Source organism: Bacillus rossius, chromosome 2, assembly GCF_032445375.1.
Source record: "Bacillus rossius redtenbacheri isolate Brsri chromosome 2, Brsri_v3, whole genome shotgun sequence".
Taxonomy (NCBI): domain Eukaryota; kingdom Metazoa; phylum Arthropoda; class Insecta; order Phasmatodea; family Bacillidae; genus Bacillus; species Bacillus rossius.
Genome location: NC_086331.1, coordinates 22,804,087 through 22,823,827, shown reverse-complemented (window position 1 = coordinate 22,823,827; position 19,741 = coordinate 22,804,087). Strand labels below are relative to the sequence as shown.

The following is a 19,741-nucleotide window of genomic DNA, read 5'->3' as shown; positions in this document are numbered from 1 at the left end:
TGCTCATTACATTCTACACAAGGGAAAGTTGCAAATAATATAATGAATTAAATGATTCCTATAGCTAATAATTATTGTTATTATGCTCTGAATAAATATCGTCGTGGATAAGCATCTTTCTTTTTTGCTATTACATAATATCCATTTAATTATAACTTAGTTTTTTATTAATATTTTTACGCTGTACGACTTTATATTCAGTCACATCTGAATAGTGTAACATGTAATATAAGTGGGGTTGTGTGTGGTGACAAAATGTTTATCATTGGGTTCAAAATTTTTGCTCTTGCTACAAATTCATTAAAAAAATAACATTTATAATATTGAAACATATGAAAACAAAATATCTGTAAATATGCTGAATAGTTTCAACACATTTTCAATTTATTTGTTTTATGTTGAATAAATAAGATTATAAGAGTTTCAGTGTATCCCATGCGTTAACTGTATTTATGGTTAATACAATTTTTTTTTAAACTAAACCATGATGTGCCTAAACTATTAAGTATTTATCTCATAAATGTATTTTATGTTGAAGAAAAAAATATTTAAAAGAGAAGAAATAAACAGGAATCCCGGGTTTTCACAAAAAAAATACTATTACTTTATATATATATTTATTTATTTATTTGCAACACTAGGTAAAGGATAATGTGTACGGAGTTAGGGCAAACATTTTGGGTCGTACCCCATTTCAACGATAAAGGGGAATGATATTTCCATTTTAATGTACGTAAGACATTTTATATCGCTTATTCATTGTTCAGTGTTTCGTTACATAATATTGTAAACTTGTTAGTTAATATAATGGTAATCATTTTGACAATAGATTTTTAGGGTAGCATAATCACTTTACGGGCAAATTGAAAACACATTTTCAACGTAATTTTTTATTACCTGCCACCACACAAACTATGTACAGAATGTTTGTTAGGGGAGGATGTGACTAGTGAGCGTATTTATTTTAAGGGATTGATAAGTGTTGGCTAGCCAGCAACCAAGAAAGAAATATTATATATTGTTTTTTATTGAAAAAAAAAGGGTTGTTACAAACACTTTTTTCCTCGGGTTTTTTTTTCGGGCAGAATCTTCGAAGCTGCAAAATATCGATCAGCTGTCACCGATGCGCCTACGCATTTCATGTTGGTGGCCAATTTTAAATATGGTGGAGTCTCTTTTGATTATAATTTTATTAATTAATGTTTTTTATTATGTATTTTAAAAAATTTTCCCAACTTTCTAGCATAATAATTACGAATTTTCAAGATGGCGACTGTAACGAAAAGTGCAAAGTTTCTATAATTTAAGATGACGGGCGTAAAGAAAAGTTTAAAATTCTAGAATCCAAGCTGGCGGGCGTAACGAAAAGTGCAACGTTTGAAGTAAACTGTTTGATCTATTTTTGGAATTTTTTCTGAATGGTTTTGCCAAAAATTAAGGAATTTCAAGTTTTATGATGAAGGTCAAGGTCATGACCCCGGCAGCTTAGGGCGGCTAGACGTCAAGTAATTTAAGCCGTAATGGGGAATTTTCATTTTTGGTAATTTTTTCGGAATTTTTTGTTTAAAAAATAAAGATTTAATTTTTACGATCAAAGTAAAGTTCGTGACCTCGGAGGCTTAAGGAGGCTTGCCGATTGGGAATTTAAACCGTTTTTAGGAATTCGGGTTCTTTCAAATACAAAAGTCTTTTGAGGCATTCTAAATTTTGAATGTTTGGTTTTTAGAGGGAAAATGGGAAATTTTCCCTAAAAACGGGAAATGTTCGTTCGAAATAGGTAAATTTTTATGAATTTTGAAGAATGTTTAAGAATTTTTGAGGAATTGTGAAGAAATTTGAAACCGAAAATGGCTGCCGTCTGCACCACAGGCCAAGGACCACCTGGACCCTGCGCCAGTACCGGTCATTACATATCTACTACTTAGATCGGTAACAAAATATTTATTTGATTTGGCTTTTTGTGTCATTAATTTATTTGTTGATGTAATACTTTAGATTTTTACAACAAGATATACTCAATAAATACAGTTGCTAACTTTGCCACTATTATTACACTATTTTAATGTGAGTAGATGCTTGCTTTCACTGTCAGAATATAAATAATAAAATAATATTGTTTGTTGTAACTTTACTTTGCTATGGTTCCAATTTAAAAAAAAAATATTTTATTTTTACATAGCAAAAAATTAGTGTAAATAAATGAGTTTTAAACTTTACGTATTGTCGGTAGTTTGTTCTTTATACAGTTAACGAATTTTATTTGTCAGGCCTGGTTCCTGAGAAAGCATTTTCCACTGGCACTTGTAAATTATTTCTCACCAAGTTACTTACTCCCATTCCAACAAACTGAAGGGAAAAAAAAGGAATTATTTGTTTGGATTGATGGGTGGAGTATTTTTGCATTTTTGCAGCACATACCTGTTTGGTAACCGGGACAGTAATAATTCTGGGTTAAAAAGGGTACCTATTTTATTCTTCATCCTGCACCAACGGTGAAAATTAGCAGCAATATTGGTTTTACGTGTCCATCAATTACACGTAATTGTGGAATAATAATAATAAAAAGTATGCGTGCACTTACATATAGTTAAAATCAAAATGATGAGAGAGCACCGTGTTCGATATATTAATGTGAACCAACAGTGTTAAAAGTCATCGAAGCCATGCGTGTTCTAACACAATTTTCTTGGCTAATAAATTATCGGTAAACCTAAAATAAAATCAAATTGGAGGGACTCTTTCGCCACAAAAAAGGTACTTGTATTTGAGCTATTAGCTCACTATTAAAGAAATATATATATGAGTATATGTTTTTTTTTTCATTTGTTACATGTACAATTTTGTATTTGTTTGAAAATAACCATCTGCTATTTTGTATATCTTGCCTGTAATAACACCTGAACAAAACGCGCGTACGTACTGGACTAAACCCTGTTAAAATTTCGTTGCATGGAGAACGCGCATTTCATTACATACTTAAAGTCCACACTTTCCACGCCTAAATAACAATAAATTAAATGAATCTCGGACCTTCTTTCGTAATCTCCGTAGACGTACCTACCCACGCTTTTTTCTCACATTCAAACTCTTTGGTCAGTATCTTATTTTTTCCCTTGCTATTTGATAGAATGTTTACTTAAGGTAGTGATATTTGTTTAAAATATGTTGAGGTAAAATTTATTTCGAATTACTGTAGCATCGCCGTAGTTTCATGATCGCTAGAATAATATTGTTATGAGTAAGTAAAACAGGTCCGGAAAGGAGAACTCAATTAACTAAATAGAGTCTTATTTATTAACTACTATTAACAATATTCGTTAAGTTTAAAAAATGTAATTTTTTTCTACAAATTAATCACTCTTTCCTTACGTCAACAATAAACTCTCCCCACTGAAGCTTGGCTCGACAGCGGCTATCACTACTGTTCGTCAGTTACCGCACACCTCTATCTCAACACACTGCCTCGCACTACTCAATCGTCCACCGCACATACAACACCTGGTTTCTTAGGTTCCTGATGCATCAATCTTCACACACGAAGTTCGCCTCTCGCCGTCCGCTATCGCTCACCGAGTGGTCACTCGCCCTCTTCACTTCGCTGCTCCCACAGGTCGCACTGAGGATTCGCTAGTGTTACTACCAGCCTCGCGCACACACACCGGTGTTGCCATTAGCGTATGTCTCTTTCACACTACTTGCCACAGGCCGGCCTCCGTCTGATATGCCTGCCAAGTCCCGAGCTGGAAAGGTCTCGTAGCCCTCCGAAGTGTCACGTCATCATTCCCAACTTTAATTTCGAAGCTCCGAGAACAATGGCGTCCAAATTACGCCACTTCACGTAGACGGGGCTCTGGGAACGTGCAGAACACTCGAGAGACAGGGAAAGAGACGCCGCTCCTAATCGCAGAGGGATGGGGCGCTAGCTGTCCAGGAGGTGGGGCCTCCCCTGGATCCCCCGCTGCGTTGACCGGTGCACCGGGCCGGCTGACCTGCTTCGCTGCCTCGCCTCTAATATCCTCGTAACAATATACTTTTCCCAGACTAATCTGAACCTGTGTAACACCCCTCAGAGCATCGCATCGCTTCAAGTTGTGTTCCCGATCAATTTTCTGCACAAGTCTTGTTACTTGCGAGATTAAAAATGATTTATACGATATCCAAAACAATGACCATGATTAGTTGAATTTTAAATAGGATATTCAATGATAAATAAGAAGAAATATAGGGTTTTCATTCCTTAAATTAATATCGAATCCCTCCAATTCTACAATCAACTAAATGATCATCCAGAGCATTATATTAAGCTTAAAGTTTATCGTTTTGCTTTTAAAACAACTAGTATTAGTTATTAAAATATTCATTCATACCTACAACAGTTTTTTTTTCTTTTAAAATTTCACTTAATATTTCCACTTGTAAAATATTAGTGTGGACTAAACGTTGTTTTAAAAATCAAGAGTGGCGTAAGCAGTCAAGTTTACAATCTGCTGGGTAGGTAGGATAATAGGTGGTGAAAATTCCGTAAAAAAAAATCGATGGCTGAAAACAAGTTTTGGTTAGGACAGTAGAGAGTACTACAGGCATCAGTAAAAGCATAGTACTATTAAGTGGGTCAATTTTGGAGGAGTGGTCACGTCGCTCGCCTGTTGCCAATCCGGGTCCAATATACAGCGGGGTAAAATCGGATTTTTCACAATTGTAAAACGTGGTGGTGGTTGACCGCAAGCAGGAAGGTTTTCTCGGGGTTCTCCCATTTTTACCATCCCAGTCTTTCCCCCAATGTTATTTTATTATCTCATCGCCCTTCATTGTGGATAAAAAATATTTTATTTTTTCATTAATTCGTAATCTAAAATATACAAAAACGTTTACCTTTGGGTTTTTACTGCGAATGGCCCACAGTTTATGTAATAAACAATTAATCAAACACGTATCGAATCATTAGGAACCCAACTGAAACACATTTCAAGTGGGCAGTCAATGAAAAAGTTGCATTTACCCGAGTATGTACACGACTGCGGAGTATACCGCAGTGGACCGCAGTGGTCACTGAAAAGGCGAATTTTTCCAGGCCGTATACTTCATCGTCTGTAACGACCCCGATATCGACGAGACGTTAAGGCTCGATCTCACTAGCCATATAGGTCATTTGCTTTGCTTTCTACAACTACTACTTAAGGGACATTCCAATAAGTTTGTTTCGATAGTTCTCTTGCATTTTACGTTTCGTCCCAACATTGGACACCATGTATTTTCTTAGTGTTATTTGCGAGATGTTAATTTACACATAAATAATCACTGTGATAAAGATTTGCGCCCCTTTTAGTCATTATAACAAACCACTTGTTAAATAGCTAGTGACAACATTAGAGGCAAAACTTAAACCGTAAGAAAGCTATAGAGATAGATTTACAAAAACATATTGGTTGTCTGTAAAGTCGGTTTACGGACGATAGTTTAACGTGACAACGTCATAACAAAAAATTGATGAAATGATTGAATACTTTAATGTATAAAATTTAATCATTTTAATTTTAATAATAAAAGAATAAATACTTGAAATTATACTATTAATCAGATTTTTAAAATGCAAGAATAACTAACCTTTATTGCCGAAATTGTTGTTGTAATAAGCAATGAAAACCACATTAACTTTTCACTTCACTTTATAAACAGTCGACGAAACAGTTCACGTGTAGACGACTTGTAATTAATTTTAAAAACTGGCATTTAGCTATAAAGTTTAAATATAATTATGAACAAGTTTCCATATAAATAAACTGTAATCAAATATCTATCATCAATTATATAAATCACCATAATTTTTTAGTCAATTGTAACATAACCTATTATTACTGCACTCGCCAACAGCGTAACGGAACACAGCGTAACGGAACAATGGACGTAACGGGACACAGCGTAACGGAACAATGTGCGTAACGGGATACTTTTTCGTGCGTAGAGCCGGCGTTCATCGATTTATTAGACGTTGTCACGTCAAAAAAAACTCATACACATGAAATAACCGATTGGGCGAGTGAGACCAAGGCTGGTACACTGAGTGAGGTGCACGGCGGACTGACCGGGCGACAGGAAGAAGGGGTCCGCCTTGTGGAAGTAGGCGGCCGGGTGTGCGGCCGGGTGCAGGTACGCGGCGACTGCCGAGCTGGGCATCAGCGGGTACACCTCCGGCGGCGGGCCTCGGCTGAGCGCGGGGCCCATGGCGCCCACCTGCAACATCACCCCCCATCATGCACCATCTACATAACACAACCTTCCAATCAATCACAGCGAGATCCACAACCTCCCCATTAGCATGCATCACCTCCACACACATCACATCACAGCGAGATCCACAACCTCCCCATTAGCATGCATCGCCTCCACACACATCACATCACAGCGAGATCCACAACCTCCCCATTAGCATGCATCACCTCCACACACACCACATCACAGCGAGATCCACAACCTCCACATTAGCATGCATCACCTCCATACACATCACATCACAGCGAGATCCACAACCTCCACATTAGCATGCATCACCTCCATACACACCACATCACAGCGAGATCCACAACCTCCACATTAGCATGCATCACCTCCACACACATCACATCACAGCGAGATCCACAACCTCCCCATTAGCATGCATCACCTCCATACACACCACATCACAGCGAGATCCACAACCTCCCCATTAGCATGCATCACCTCCACACACATCACATCACAGCGAGATCCACAACCACCACATTAGCATGCATCACCTCCATACACACCACATCACAGCGAGATTCACAACCTCCCCATTAGCATGCATCACCTCCATACACACCACATCACAGAGAGATCCACAACCTCCCCATTAGAATGCATCACCTCCACACACATCACATCACAGCGAGATGCACAACCTCCCCATTAGCATGCATCACCTCCACACACACCACATCACAGCGAGATCCACAACCTCCCCATTAACATGCATCACCTCCACACACATCACATCACAGCGAGATCCACAACCTCCACATTAGCATGCATCACCTCCATACACACCACATCACAGCGAGATCCACAACCTCCACATTAGCATGCATCACCTCCACACACATCACATCACAGCGAGATCCACAACCTCCACATTAGCATGCATCACATCCACACACACCACATCACAGCGAGATACACAACCTCCCCATTAGCATGCATCACCTCCACACACATCACATCACAGCGAGATCCACAACCTCCACATTAGCATGCATCACCTCCACACACACCACATCACAGCGAGATCCACAACCTCCCCATTAGCATGCATCACCTCCACACACATCACATCACAGCGAGATCCACAACCTCCCCATTAGCATGCATCACCTCCACACACACCACATCACAGCGAGATCCACAACCTCCCCATTAGCATGCATCACCTCCACACACATCACATCACAGCGAGATCCACAACCTCCACATTAGCATGCATCACGTCCATACACATCACATCACAGCGAGATCCACAACCTCCCCATTAGCATGCATCACCTTCACACACATCACATCACAGCGAGATCCACAACCTCCCCATTAGCATGCATCACCTCCATACACATCACATCACAGCGAGATCCACAACCTCCCCATTAGCATGCATCACCTCCATACACACCACATCACAGCGAGATCCACAACCTCCCCATTATCATGCATCACCTCCATACACATCACATCACAGCGAGATCCACAACCTCCCCATTAGCATGCATCACCTCCATACACACCATATCACAGCGAGATCCACAATACCCTCCTTCTCATCAGTGTACACAACCTTCACACCCATAACATCATGGCGATATCAACAACCACCGCATGACCACATTCCCATGAGCACGCATTATAAACCATACTTATTACATCATGACGTGATCAGCAAACATCACACAAACACTTTAACATCACTGTTCACACCAAACCCCACACATTATGGCGAGATAAACAACTACCACGCGACTGTCTTACCTTTGGGGTTAATAATATCTTTACGCCACAAATCATATTGAGATTAACAATCAGCCATCTTGCCACCGGCATCTTACCATCGTGCATCGTATCCATACACATCACTTCAGAGCAAAATAAAAAATATTGATGCAAATATCCTTCCACGAACATTTAAAACCATCCCATAAACATGCATAACCTCCATGTAACACATGTCAGAGCAAGATCAACAACTTCTATGCAAAAACCTCCTCATTAGCATGTATCATGTAAAAGCACTACAAGTCACAAGAATTCAGCAAGCAAGCTGCTTTAGAACTTGCCACACGCACTATCTGGTGCCCTTAAGGGCTCATCACTCATTGCCTTCCACGAGGCATGGGGAAATGTATGGCCTACTCAACCACAGAGTTTACCAGGCTGACAACCACAGTTGGACTGTTCCAAGGCTTTGTCAGTCACTTCAATGCTCCAAGCACTCCTACTACCGCCCTGAGAACATCCACTCAGACACCACTTGGTCTGGTCGAAGTGCTATCCTCACCCCTTGCACCTTTTTGGATAGTGCTACCGGTGGGTACCAGAGAGGAACCAAAAATACACGGAATCCTAATGCTGTGTGGGCATCATGTACTTGTAGCAGCAGTTTTCGCCGCTAGGGAGCTGTTGCTGTCAATCTGCCAAGTAGTGGCGTTACCCGAAAATGACGAATTTGGTTTCTCTGGCAGTTTGTGTGTGTGGGTGTGTGTGTGTGTGTGTGTGTGTCTTTAGTGCACTCGTGACCCGAGAAAATTGCTTTGCTTTTGACGTGATAACGTCTTATAAATCGATGAACGTCGGCTGCACGCACGAAAAATTGTTACGTTCCACCTGAGCCGAGCGTGCAAGAACCGGCCAACCACCGTGCGAGAAAATCTTCTATAATATCAAACAGGTTAAGGCGGGCTTTTTAACTAATTGTTCATGATTATAATTTTTAAACAATTTTTTTAAATTAAATTTGCAGAAACTGTAAATAAAATTTGAAAATTAAAAAAGTATGCAATTTTTCATCAATGTTTTCTTATGACGTTATCACGTAACATTATCGTCCGTAAACCGACTTTATAGACAACCACCTTTTTTTTTTATTTTACTCGGCAATAACGCAGCGGAAATTACACAGCCGCGCGTTGTTCTTGTATAACGCATGCAACACAACGAGGTTTGAAGCTTATTGTTGTGCACCGCGCCATGGGCCATATTCGCAAGAAACTTGTGTTCTCTCAAGTACGTATTATTTTAATTACTTGGGTAAATCAGTATTGTTTTAGCTGTGTAACTAAATATTTGTTGGTATGCTTTTCACACTTTAGTTTGACAGGTTAATTATTTGGCACGAATTATTTTTTTATTAACTAAAGCACACACCGTATTATAATTACCTATGAGCCTACGAGCATGTGAATATGATAAGTCCAACTGAAAATACGCTAGTTTAAAAAAGTTTAAACAATTTACGTGCGTTGAATATTAATTGTTTTTATTTTTAATAAAATTTCTAATTATTACAAAAAAAAGGTTAGGATTCATAAATACTTCAAACAGAAATGAAAACCATAAAAACCCGATCTGTGTTATTTTTAGAAAATTGTTTTCTTTCTCTCCTCCTCACTCTCTCTCTCTCTCTCTCTCTCTCTCTGTCGTTTTACGCTTTACGATATACTTATGAGTCAAGGTTTGAGATGCAAAAGAATTTTCACTTCTGTCACGTGTACTCTGATGTTCTATCAAGCGCATATTTGTATGTATTCACATACATTTGTAGGGTAGATATATGTATACATGCTTATACATTTGCATGTAGATGTGTGTATGTAGTTGTGTTTTTCAGGAAAGTAATATTCATCCCATCGGTATCCCATACTATAACTATCTCTCTCTCAGCTTCTGGTTGAATGCCTAGTCTTTAATTTGTTTAAGAGGAAAAAACAGCTTAGCACAATCCGCCCTTCATTTATTTTTTTTCGTTATTTACAGATTTTTATGAATAAATAATAAAAAAAATTGGTTCTCTGTAAAGTCGGTTTACGGACGATAGTTTAACGTGACAACGTCATAACAAAACATTGATGAAATGATTGCATACTTGTATGAATAAAATTGAATCATTTTTATTGAATTATCACTATTTTGTATGGATACAAAGAAGGAGCGAAATTAAATATACAATTTAATTGATAAATTTACTTTTATTTGCACTCATTAATTCAAATATGTTTATTACTTTAACGAACAGATTATTTTAACTATAACTTTTATACATGTTTGCTATTTAACTTCTTCCAATCTGTGTTATTCTGTTAAGGATAGGACGATTATAGGAAAAGTAGGAAACGAATGGGAGAGTTTCAAGTTTAATGTGCCTCGAAAAAGTCAATTAGATGGTTGTTCCAATAGAGTGGAAGAGAGATAGATGCGGCGCAAGCGTACAATGAGCGTAACTGGACAAAGCGTAACGGGACAAAGTTTAACGGGACAATGAATCATCCTTTTTCGTGCGTGCAGCCGGCGTTCATCGATTTATTAGACGTTGTCACGCTTTGGGAAAACAGAAATTTAACTTCTAGTGAGTGACTTCCATGAAATTATCCAGGCAAAATGATTTATTTATAAACCCTTCGGTGGCGTTTTACAAATAGCAGATTATGTGTAGCATAAACTGCCCACTAAATTTGTTATAAAATATGTAATACTGAGGTGTGTATATGTACCATATATATACATTTACATATATATATACATATATATAAAACACATGTAAGAATGGCCTAAAACAAAATGGTGCCCTGAAAATGCAATAAACTTACATCACGGGAGAATTACAGCTTAAAGCTTTAAATACTGTAAGAATAACACAAAATTATGTTTAAGGAAAAATATTTGATGAAAACAATTTTTTCAAACAAAAAATATTTAAATATGAAACATATTTTTAACTAAAAAAACTAGCATAAGCGTTAATATTTTACTTTAAACACTGGAACATCAGTTGCGCTTTTGTACAAAGTCAATAGTTTTTGTTTTCATATTGAAACCACTTATGATCTCTGTTGTATATTGGAGTTGTCAAAGTACCGTATTTTTATGCAGGAATTCATTTGGGTATCAATCCAATCGCCTTTAGACAAATAAGGGGAATTTCTAATGAAAAAATTTAAAAAAATGCAGCCTCCATTCGTCAGTTGTATTTTGAGGCGAAAAAAAAAGTGAGAAAAAATAAAGTGGTTATTTTAAAAACCGGGCGTAATATTTATATCCCTCTAACCCAAACAAAAGCGAGAGATTAAGAGTCACTGCATAGACTTTTAGTGATGGATTTCTAAACGAATGTTTTGTTTATATTAACTGAGAGAGCAACGTTTAAGGGATTTCTAGGACAATTTGAGTAAATCGATTTATGTTAAAATACAAAAAAAAATTATTAACTTACTTATGCACAAGCTCAATTTTCATCTACACATATTATAACCTAGAGCGTGTTAATTATTTACAAATTATAACCTATTATTAATATTCTGTTGTTAAACTAATAAACATTATATTAGTTTTTGCTAACCTTTTGATATTGGTGGAATTCGGTCTTATAAAATAAAATAAATTACTGTGACTGAATTTAACCACATAAAAATAAGACAAAATGTAAAGCAATGATCCTTAGTTATTTCAAAACTTTGTCGTCTCGCGGTTTGTTGTGAGAGAAAGCGTTATTGCCATTCTTTGCGTGATTTAATGTTAATGTCAGAGAGAAATAAACTACTGGCAAATGTGACTACGATCAAATAAAAAAAATTAAAAGTTGTGTTTAAAAACACATTTCTGCTTACCTGGCACGTTAAGCGCGAGCACTGACATTCCAAACCGTTGTCATTCGACGTCACCTAATCGAACGGTCTTGAGAGACTTTATGATTGCCACATACCTCGTTGATCACGAGGGGTATCACTTTGGCCATGTGTTGGTAGCATTGTCTGTGTTTCATGGTATGATGTGCTTATTCCAGGTTAGGGGCATGCAGATTTCGCGAAAAGATTCCGAGACTAGCTGAAAGTCAAAACACTGTAGCACCGTCTGTGTTTCGTGATTGGGTGAGTTTCTCCCAGGTACACATCGATTGTAACAACACCAATCACAGTGATTCAGTGTGGAAGTAAACGCATCTTGAGTGGTTCGGTTAAATAAGGCAACGACGTCTCTCGCAGACGGCCGCCAATCGCAAGGAAGAAACCACAGGTGCGGATATACCTTGTTGCAGTCTAGTAAGTGTTCAGATATTTTCGCGAAAAATGCCTGCCTCTATTCCAGGTACATGTATAAGCCAGCACACCAATCACAGCCATCCAGTGCGGAAGCAAACGCGTCCTGAATAGCCCGGCCAAACAGGGCATTGGCTTCTCTTGCAGACGGCCTCCAATTGCAAGGAAGTAGTCGCTAACGTAGGCATAAATTATTGTAGTCTAATGAGTAGAGACCCGTGAAATTCGCGGGTTCAATGACCTCCAGGATAGACTCCAATATCCTCTACACACTCGGGAAAATGCCTACTGTTCATTGGCTGCTGACTTGTGAGTCGTCTCGACTGGGTGGCCTGTGATTCGACACTTCTATGAGTGAGGGTCTCTAATTGGCATAACACGAAATGAACCCGCGAATTTCACGGGTCTCTACTAATGAGTGATCAGATTATTTCGTGAAAAATATGTGCCTCTATTTATAACTCGGGTCATCATAAATTCGCGTTTTCATTTCGCGATAGGCTAGAATTCAAATACTTATACTGTTGGCTGCTTCTGATACTGGCTCAAAGTTCATCTGGATGTCATTGGGCCAATTAGAAACATTTATTCAAAGAAGCAGTGATTCACAGGCAACCCAGATCTGACGACTCACAAGTCAGCAGTCAATGAGCAAGTGGCATTTTCCCGGGTAAACTGAGAACTTCAGAGTCCACCCCAGGGGTCATTGAACCCGCGAATTTCTTCGGTCCCTACTTATGAGCCAACTGAATCATATTTCTATCCATTCGTCACATTTTTTTTAGGTCTTGTAATTAGCTCACAGTTTTCCAGATAAAATTGTGGACCTATCGCAGAAGCAGCAAAAATGTCAAATGTGTAAATTTTTCCGGGCTCTATTTACGTTTAGAGACAACTGCATAACGCGATAATGTAGTTCTCAAAACTCTTTAACCTTTTCTTTGGCCCAATTTTAAGAACTATTTACGTTTTCAAAGCGAGTCGTATTCATAATTTAAAAGTTTTATTGCGCTGAAAATGTTATTTGGCCATGGAGATTAGAAGCACTGGCGGATAAAGAAATATTTTTCATGTGTATTAAAAAAAACCTACATTACTTCTGGCACTAACACACTGACATATAGGCCTTCAGTTGTAGCCGTAGGCTACTGATATTTTGCAAATTTTTTCATAACTTCGGGGGGAATTTGTCCTCCATAATCACTCTGCGTTAAGGAGTGCGTGTGTGTGCAATATTTGTTATATAAATAATTTAATTCAAAATTAGCAGTAAGTAATATTTTGGTTATAACGATATTTAACACTAATTCCTTACTGATATGTTGTAACTACTTTTTTAACGATACTAACTTAAGGATGATATTGTTACGATTATTCCTTGTGAGTCACTTTAAACTAACTTCTAGAATTAGCCTTTATACAGCATTGGTTCGTTCTGCTAACCAATTGCTAACCAGAGTGACTTCAGATTTAGAATGGACACCCACTAACTGGGTCAATATTTCCATGCTACATAAACACTGTACCTAATTTTCACTCAATTAGTTGGTACTAAAAAAAGTGAAAATTTTCTTTATCAAATAAACTAAAAATTTTGTTTTAGATTTGATGCTTTATTTACTACTGTTTATAATAAACTATTATTTAAGGGCCTATAGAACAAATTTTAACCTATAATTGGTAAGTAATACCAAACTGATAAACTTGTACAATATTACGTGGCAAGTTACGTAAAAATTAATTGTACTGAGATGTAAAATAGTCTGTAAAAATTGCAATTATTTGAGCCACGTTCCAGATTTACATTATAAAAATTTATACGAAAAAAAAATTAAATGAAAATAATTAAGAATAATTCTAATAAGTACAGATATATTGCTTTAAAACGTACTGTTTATTTATATTTATAAAGTAATATTTTTAATTTAAAACATATGTACACTGTCTCAGGCATATTTTCAGTGCAACACATATTAAAAGGTTCCAAAAAACATAAAAGATCTGTTGTGGGTGACCTATAGCAGGCAATCAATCACATTTGTTTATACTTGCAAACTTTTAGTCCAATAAACGAAATAATGAGGCGGTACCTCAACATACCTACAAAATTCTCTAAAGATAACTTTTTTCAACGTGTAGATAGTTTTTTTTTAAAGAAACACGGAATTAAATGCTGCAAATAATTAATAGATAAATACCCTCTTAATAACGTAGTTTCTTAGGTAAATATAGATCATGAACATGAATGAAAAGCAATATTCCCATTTTACGCGGCATTCTTCTCTGTAGATATTTGTAACAGAATCAAGCAGAAAAACATATGAAAATAATGCGTGAATAGAAAGAAGGCCATAATAAAGGAAAAAACTGGATTTAGATGTAGGATATTTGTATCAACAGTCACAAAATATATTCCAAAGAAGCGTTGGTCAGAGAAAAAAAAAAGGTCCATCAGCAAGAACAGCAATCAAATTAAGACGCATTCACGAAGGTGGGTTCTCTGTGGCCGTGGTCGCTAAGCCGTCTCGTTGTTTTGCGAGGGTCTTGAGTTCGAATCCAGCAACCGGGCGTCACTCGAATTAATGAGCACTGAGTCGGTACCGATTGGTTAGGAGCCAACTGATTTTAAATAAGTTTATAATGTAACCACATTTAGTTGTTTACAAAATACTTTTTCTATTAAAAAAATACCTTAATGATTTTTTTTTCCAAACTTAAAGGCAAATATTTTATGTCAGTCCAAGCATGTACTGAAAACATGAAATCATGTGTTATATAGTTTTGGATCAAACGTTCGTATGCAGCCTTCGTCTTGAAACTATATTAGTATAATATTGATAAATAAATAGAAATTAGATTTTCCCATAAACGTATAAACCTGTTTTTTTTAGGGTTTTTGGAAAACCTTATATATATATGATTGATGTACTAAAATAAAGAATTTGAAGACGACGGCTACATACGAACGGTTAATCCAAAAGTTTGTCTTTAGGTTCGTAAAAACTTTAATCAATACCTTGTTTATAAGAAAATCCCTTTTATAAACAATAAAATATGGTTATATTATGAATTTATGTAAAATCATCTGCAAAAAAACCGAAATATAATTACCAAAATAATTGACGATACTACGCCCTTACGTCTGTATGCACAACCATGTAACATGCAAATCGATCATATCATAGCATATAGCTTGTCACGATTATTTTGCGGATTCATTTCACTCCAGGAGAAACTCCAATCAAACATTTTTAGAACGCTCATTGGTCGATAACAAAGTCATTTAATTTGGCAGTTTGCACGTGATTGGATAACCATTTCTCCTCGTTTATAACTGGCTCGAAGTTGTGAAGGATGTGAGAAGGGCACTGTAGTGCAACATCGTCGAGTGCTTCAAGTCTAATATGCTAACCAATGAATCCTCAACATAATCAAAGCTCTACTAATAGCATTCCCGATAGCTAGAGACCGGAAAAATTATTGGATTAATGTCGCGTTATGCTAGAACCCAAACACATGTACCTTCATATTGCTTCTGCGATTGGCTCACAGTTTATCTGAAGGACTTTAAGCCAATGAATATCCTTCAACCAAATAAGTCTCGAATCCGAAGCATCCCAGATGACAGGTCTCACAAGTCAGTAGCCAATGAGCAAGTGGCATTTGCTCGAGTATACAGAGGACTGTGGAATCTACCTTAAAGGTCATTTAAATCGCGAATATTTCCAGTCCCTATAGATAGCAAAAGAAGGGTAGCAAGTGAACCTTACAGTATCCAAGTTGCCGTCAACGGCGCACGCCAATACGCTCTTACACAAAAACATCAACGGAAACACGTCGGTAGTCAGCAAACTTCACAGAACGGATAATCAATTCAAGTCGACAGCAGAGGAAAACAAAACAATCCCTGTCCACGACTCTTTTGTTGATTGTTTGCCATTGTTTGGTTTCTTTTGGTTTGATAGTGCCATTATACTGGACGAACAAGTAACAGCGCATTCAGACACGACGGTACTATCGATGTCATCAGCACGTGTCAGCCAACAAGTGTTAACACGTCCCGGATTGTGCTGTTTCCCGTACCTATTGCCAACTCAACGCTTCCGTTCACCCGGTTATCCGCTCTTTCAGAGAACGTGAAATAGAACGCAGAAAATATTTACGAACAATTTCAGTGCTACAATTTTAGATTTTTTATAATTTCAAGATATTTATGCATATTTTTTTTATTGCCAGAACCTGAACCACCGATACTTTAACACCGGTAGTTTTTTTTCCTGCAGTAAAGTTTCCACAAAAACGGGAAAATTATAGCCGTATAGTGTACAAAAACATATCTCAGCGTTAACACTTTGTGTTACCTTAAACGTTACAATAAAATGCCGCAAGTATTTACTCGGCTTTAGCATCATTTATATAAGGAGATAAATTATTATCCAGTGAAAACTAAAATAACATTTCAACATAGGTATAAACACAAAATCAAAAATAGAAATATCATCAAAGGAAAGAATGAGTCTGAACTGTATTTAAGCTTTTTTTACCTGCCTACGTTATATTTATATACATGCTGCGCAATTAGAACAAACATAAAATCTGGAAATCTAAACTAAAAATACTAAATAATGCCAAGTGGTTACTGAGTGAACACACTGTTTGAAGCTGTAGTAAGCGCACTAGAAATTTAATTTTTGCATGTGAAAATATTTTGTGTAATTGCAAGGATACAGTATTTGTAAAATCATAATTTTGTTTGCATTTTGGCGCAACATTTTTGTAAGCTAAGACGTTCTTTGAAAGTTTGTTTGCCAGAACTCTAAGGAACTCAGCTTGAAAATAATACAAATTTTAATATTCTAACTTTTCAAAAATAACGTATCGAAGATAACCATAAAAATATATTTCATGACAATAAAAAATCTATCACAGTTTATTTTTTAACACGATTAACATAATTTCCTTAGCGATAGTAATATACAATTATCAGGATTATTAATTTTCTGAGACAGGAAATCAATTTTTAGTTTCTTTTTTACTTCATATTTTAAATAAGTCTTCGCTTAAGACTGTGTATTTCCAACATGATTTTTGAATTGCGCAGCAATGTGTTCGTAATAAACCTTTATTTCCCCCATCAGCCTGCTACATATAGGCTACTAATAAAATGCCTACCTGCGAAAATTGCTCTCACTAATCAGCAGATCGATATTATTATAATGATGTTATAATATCAAGATACAGTGAATGTTATTTCTCCCAAACAAGGAATAACGGCTTTAAAACAATATTTATATTGAAGCATTGTAATCTGATATAAGTATGCAAAATTAGGATAGATGACTGCATTTAAATTTGGTGCAATCATTTAACAATAATAGTATAAAATACTCCTTATATATTATTTACCACCCGAAACTCGAGAGAAATACTGTGCTTTAGTTCAGAGACTCGCACGGCAAGAATACTTACATACTTACACCACCTGTGTACTTTTGATAGTTGCCCTTACCATACAATAGTTGTGTGTCTCTTTTGCACAAAATAAAATCTACGGTAATGTTATTTATTTTACTTTGCTGTTAACAATGAGCCTGTTTCAAATAAATCTTAAAAATTTTCAGGAACGTCTTGGTACTGACATATAATATCTTCAAAATTTTAAATCCATCTAATTGTTATTATACTTCAAACCATCAGGAAACTTACAGAAAATATGTATGTACTTACTTGAATCCAAATTGAAATCATGGACAGCGTATATAAAATTAATGCTTCGTAAATAGAGCTTTATCATAACGAAAAAACGTTTGTTAGGATGGCAAGCACAGCCTTCAAATAAATGTTGCGTTTGAATTCAAACTTTGTTCAGAAATTAAATATTTAGAACTCACATTTTTTTTTTAGTGTTGGACCATATTTTTCTAAATTAAAAAATATATATATAATATTGGGTGATAACTATATCAATGTACGTTTTTTTGTCATTTCGGTTGCTCTGTCCAGTTCAGCGTTATTGGCCAGCCCGGTGGTAAGAGGAGGAGGGTGTTGGCAATTAGAGGTTAGGAATGGTCTTCCCGCTTCCATGTAAATTAGTAGTTTATATTCTTCTACTTAAAATTCAGCACCTCGTTAGTTGCAAAACACGGACAGTTTTAAAAAATGCATTGGTTGAAGACTTTCTGTATTCGAGTAATGTGTAAGAGTACTGATTTCAGTTTCGTAACTTACGTGGTATTACATTTGACTAAGGTTGTAAACTAATGAAATTCCTAAATAATATCACTTTCCTGTAAGCATTGAAAACAAGACACTGTCAGAAACTGTGTCCTTGACAAGTATATCACCTGCAATACACAAGAGTTGGAATTACTTAACTTGGAAGAGGTAATGTAAACTGTAGTAATCCGACAGATTCAAACGGCAATAAAAGATGCCTCCACGAGGTCACATGAGGTCGCACGAGGTCGCATGAGGTCGAAGACCTCACCTGTGGCAGACTGGCCTTGGGCCGGAACAAGATGTCTTCGATTAGGAAGGACGTGTGCGCCCCTCTGGCCTCTTGAAAGCGCTTGTCCATCACGCGCCAATCACCGGCGCCTCCAACACCGCATCTGGCCGCCGGCAGAGGCGCGACCCTGACCGGGAGTCGTGGAGACAGCGTGGTGGCCGCTAGACTCGCGCCTCAAAACTACGCCAAGTCCCAGTCCTCGTCGCACCAGGGTTGGAGGACGGTTGCGGACCGCGCAGTGAACGACCCCCGAAGTGAGCATTCCCCTCCCTCCCCTGGACGCCGCGGGCGGCCATTGGTAGGCGGCGGGCGACCGGCGCGCACCATTGGAGCAGAGGGCGCGCCGAGCCACGCCCTTTTTGCCCCTCGGCGAGCGTTGCCGTGGAGACCACTCAACCCCCGGCTGCCGCGAGGGTAGTTTCGCCCTGCCGCAGAATCCCAGGTAATGAGATGAGCAGCGTGCCAACAATGGGGCGGCCGACTCGGCGCTCGTGCCGTGCGGTGAAGTGGCGCCTAATGAGCACGTCGCTTACCAACAAACATAATAATGACACGATAAATTGTCGGCCCGGAAACCTGCCGCACCAGCGAATCACGGAGCCGCCGGCTTGTCAGTGTGTTTGGTATTCCTGGTGGCACGCGCCAAGGCTCATCCCTGCAGCTGTGTGTTCGGGTCCGCATGCCGGTAGGAGCTGTAAACCCATTACGCTATAAGAAACCGTTCTGGCTGCTTGCACAAAGTACTTTCGAAGATCACTTTTTACCGCTCTAAAAATACCATTTACTTTTCCTCTCGAACTGGAAAACTGTAACTTACAGGTTAAATATCGTGGATTGTAATAAATCGGATGTAAAGTCTAATAGAATCAAAAGTCCTTTAATTGAAGTCGTTTGATAAGTAGATCTTTAGTTACAGAAGTGA

At 37.6% G+C, this 19,741-nt stretch overlaps 1 protein-coding gene across 1 annotated transcript in view; it reads right to left on the bottom strand.

Moving 5' to 3' along the window:
* Nucleotides 1-19,006, bottom strand: part of LOC134529921 (brain-specific homeobox protein homolog) — a 98,591-nt gene extending 79,585 nt beyond the window's left edge. The window contains exons 1-2 of the mRNA XM_063364476.1: nt 18,799-19,006; nt 6,084-6,231 (exon numbers count right to left, since the gene is read on the bottom strand). Of these exons, the coding sequence (XP_063220546.1) occupies nt 6,084-6,231; nt 18,799-18,888 (238 nt within the window). The 5' untranslated portion in view covers nt 18,889-19,006. The remainder of the gene's footprint in view (nt 1-6,083; nt 6,232-18,798) is intronic.
* Nucleotides 19,007-19,741: the final 735 nt, after the last annotated feature.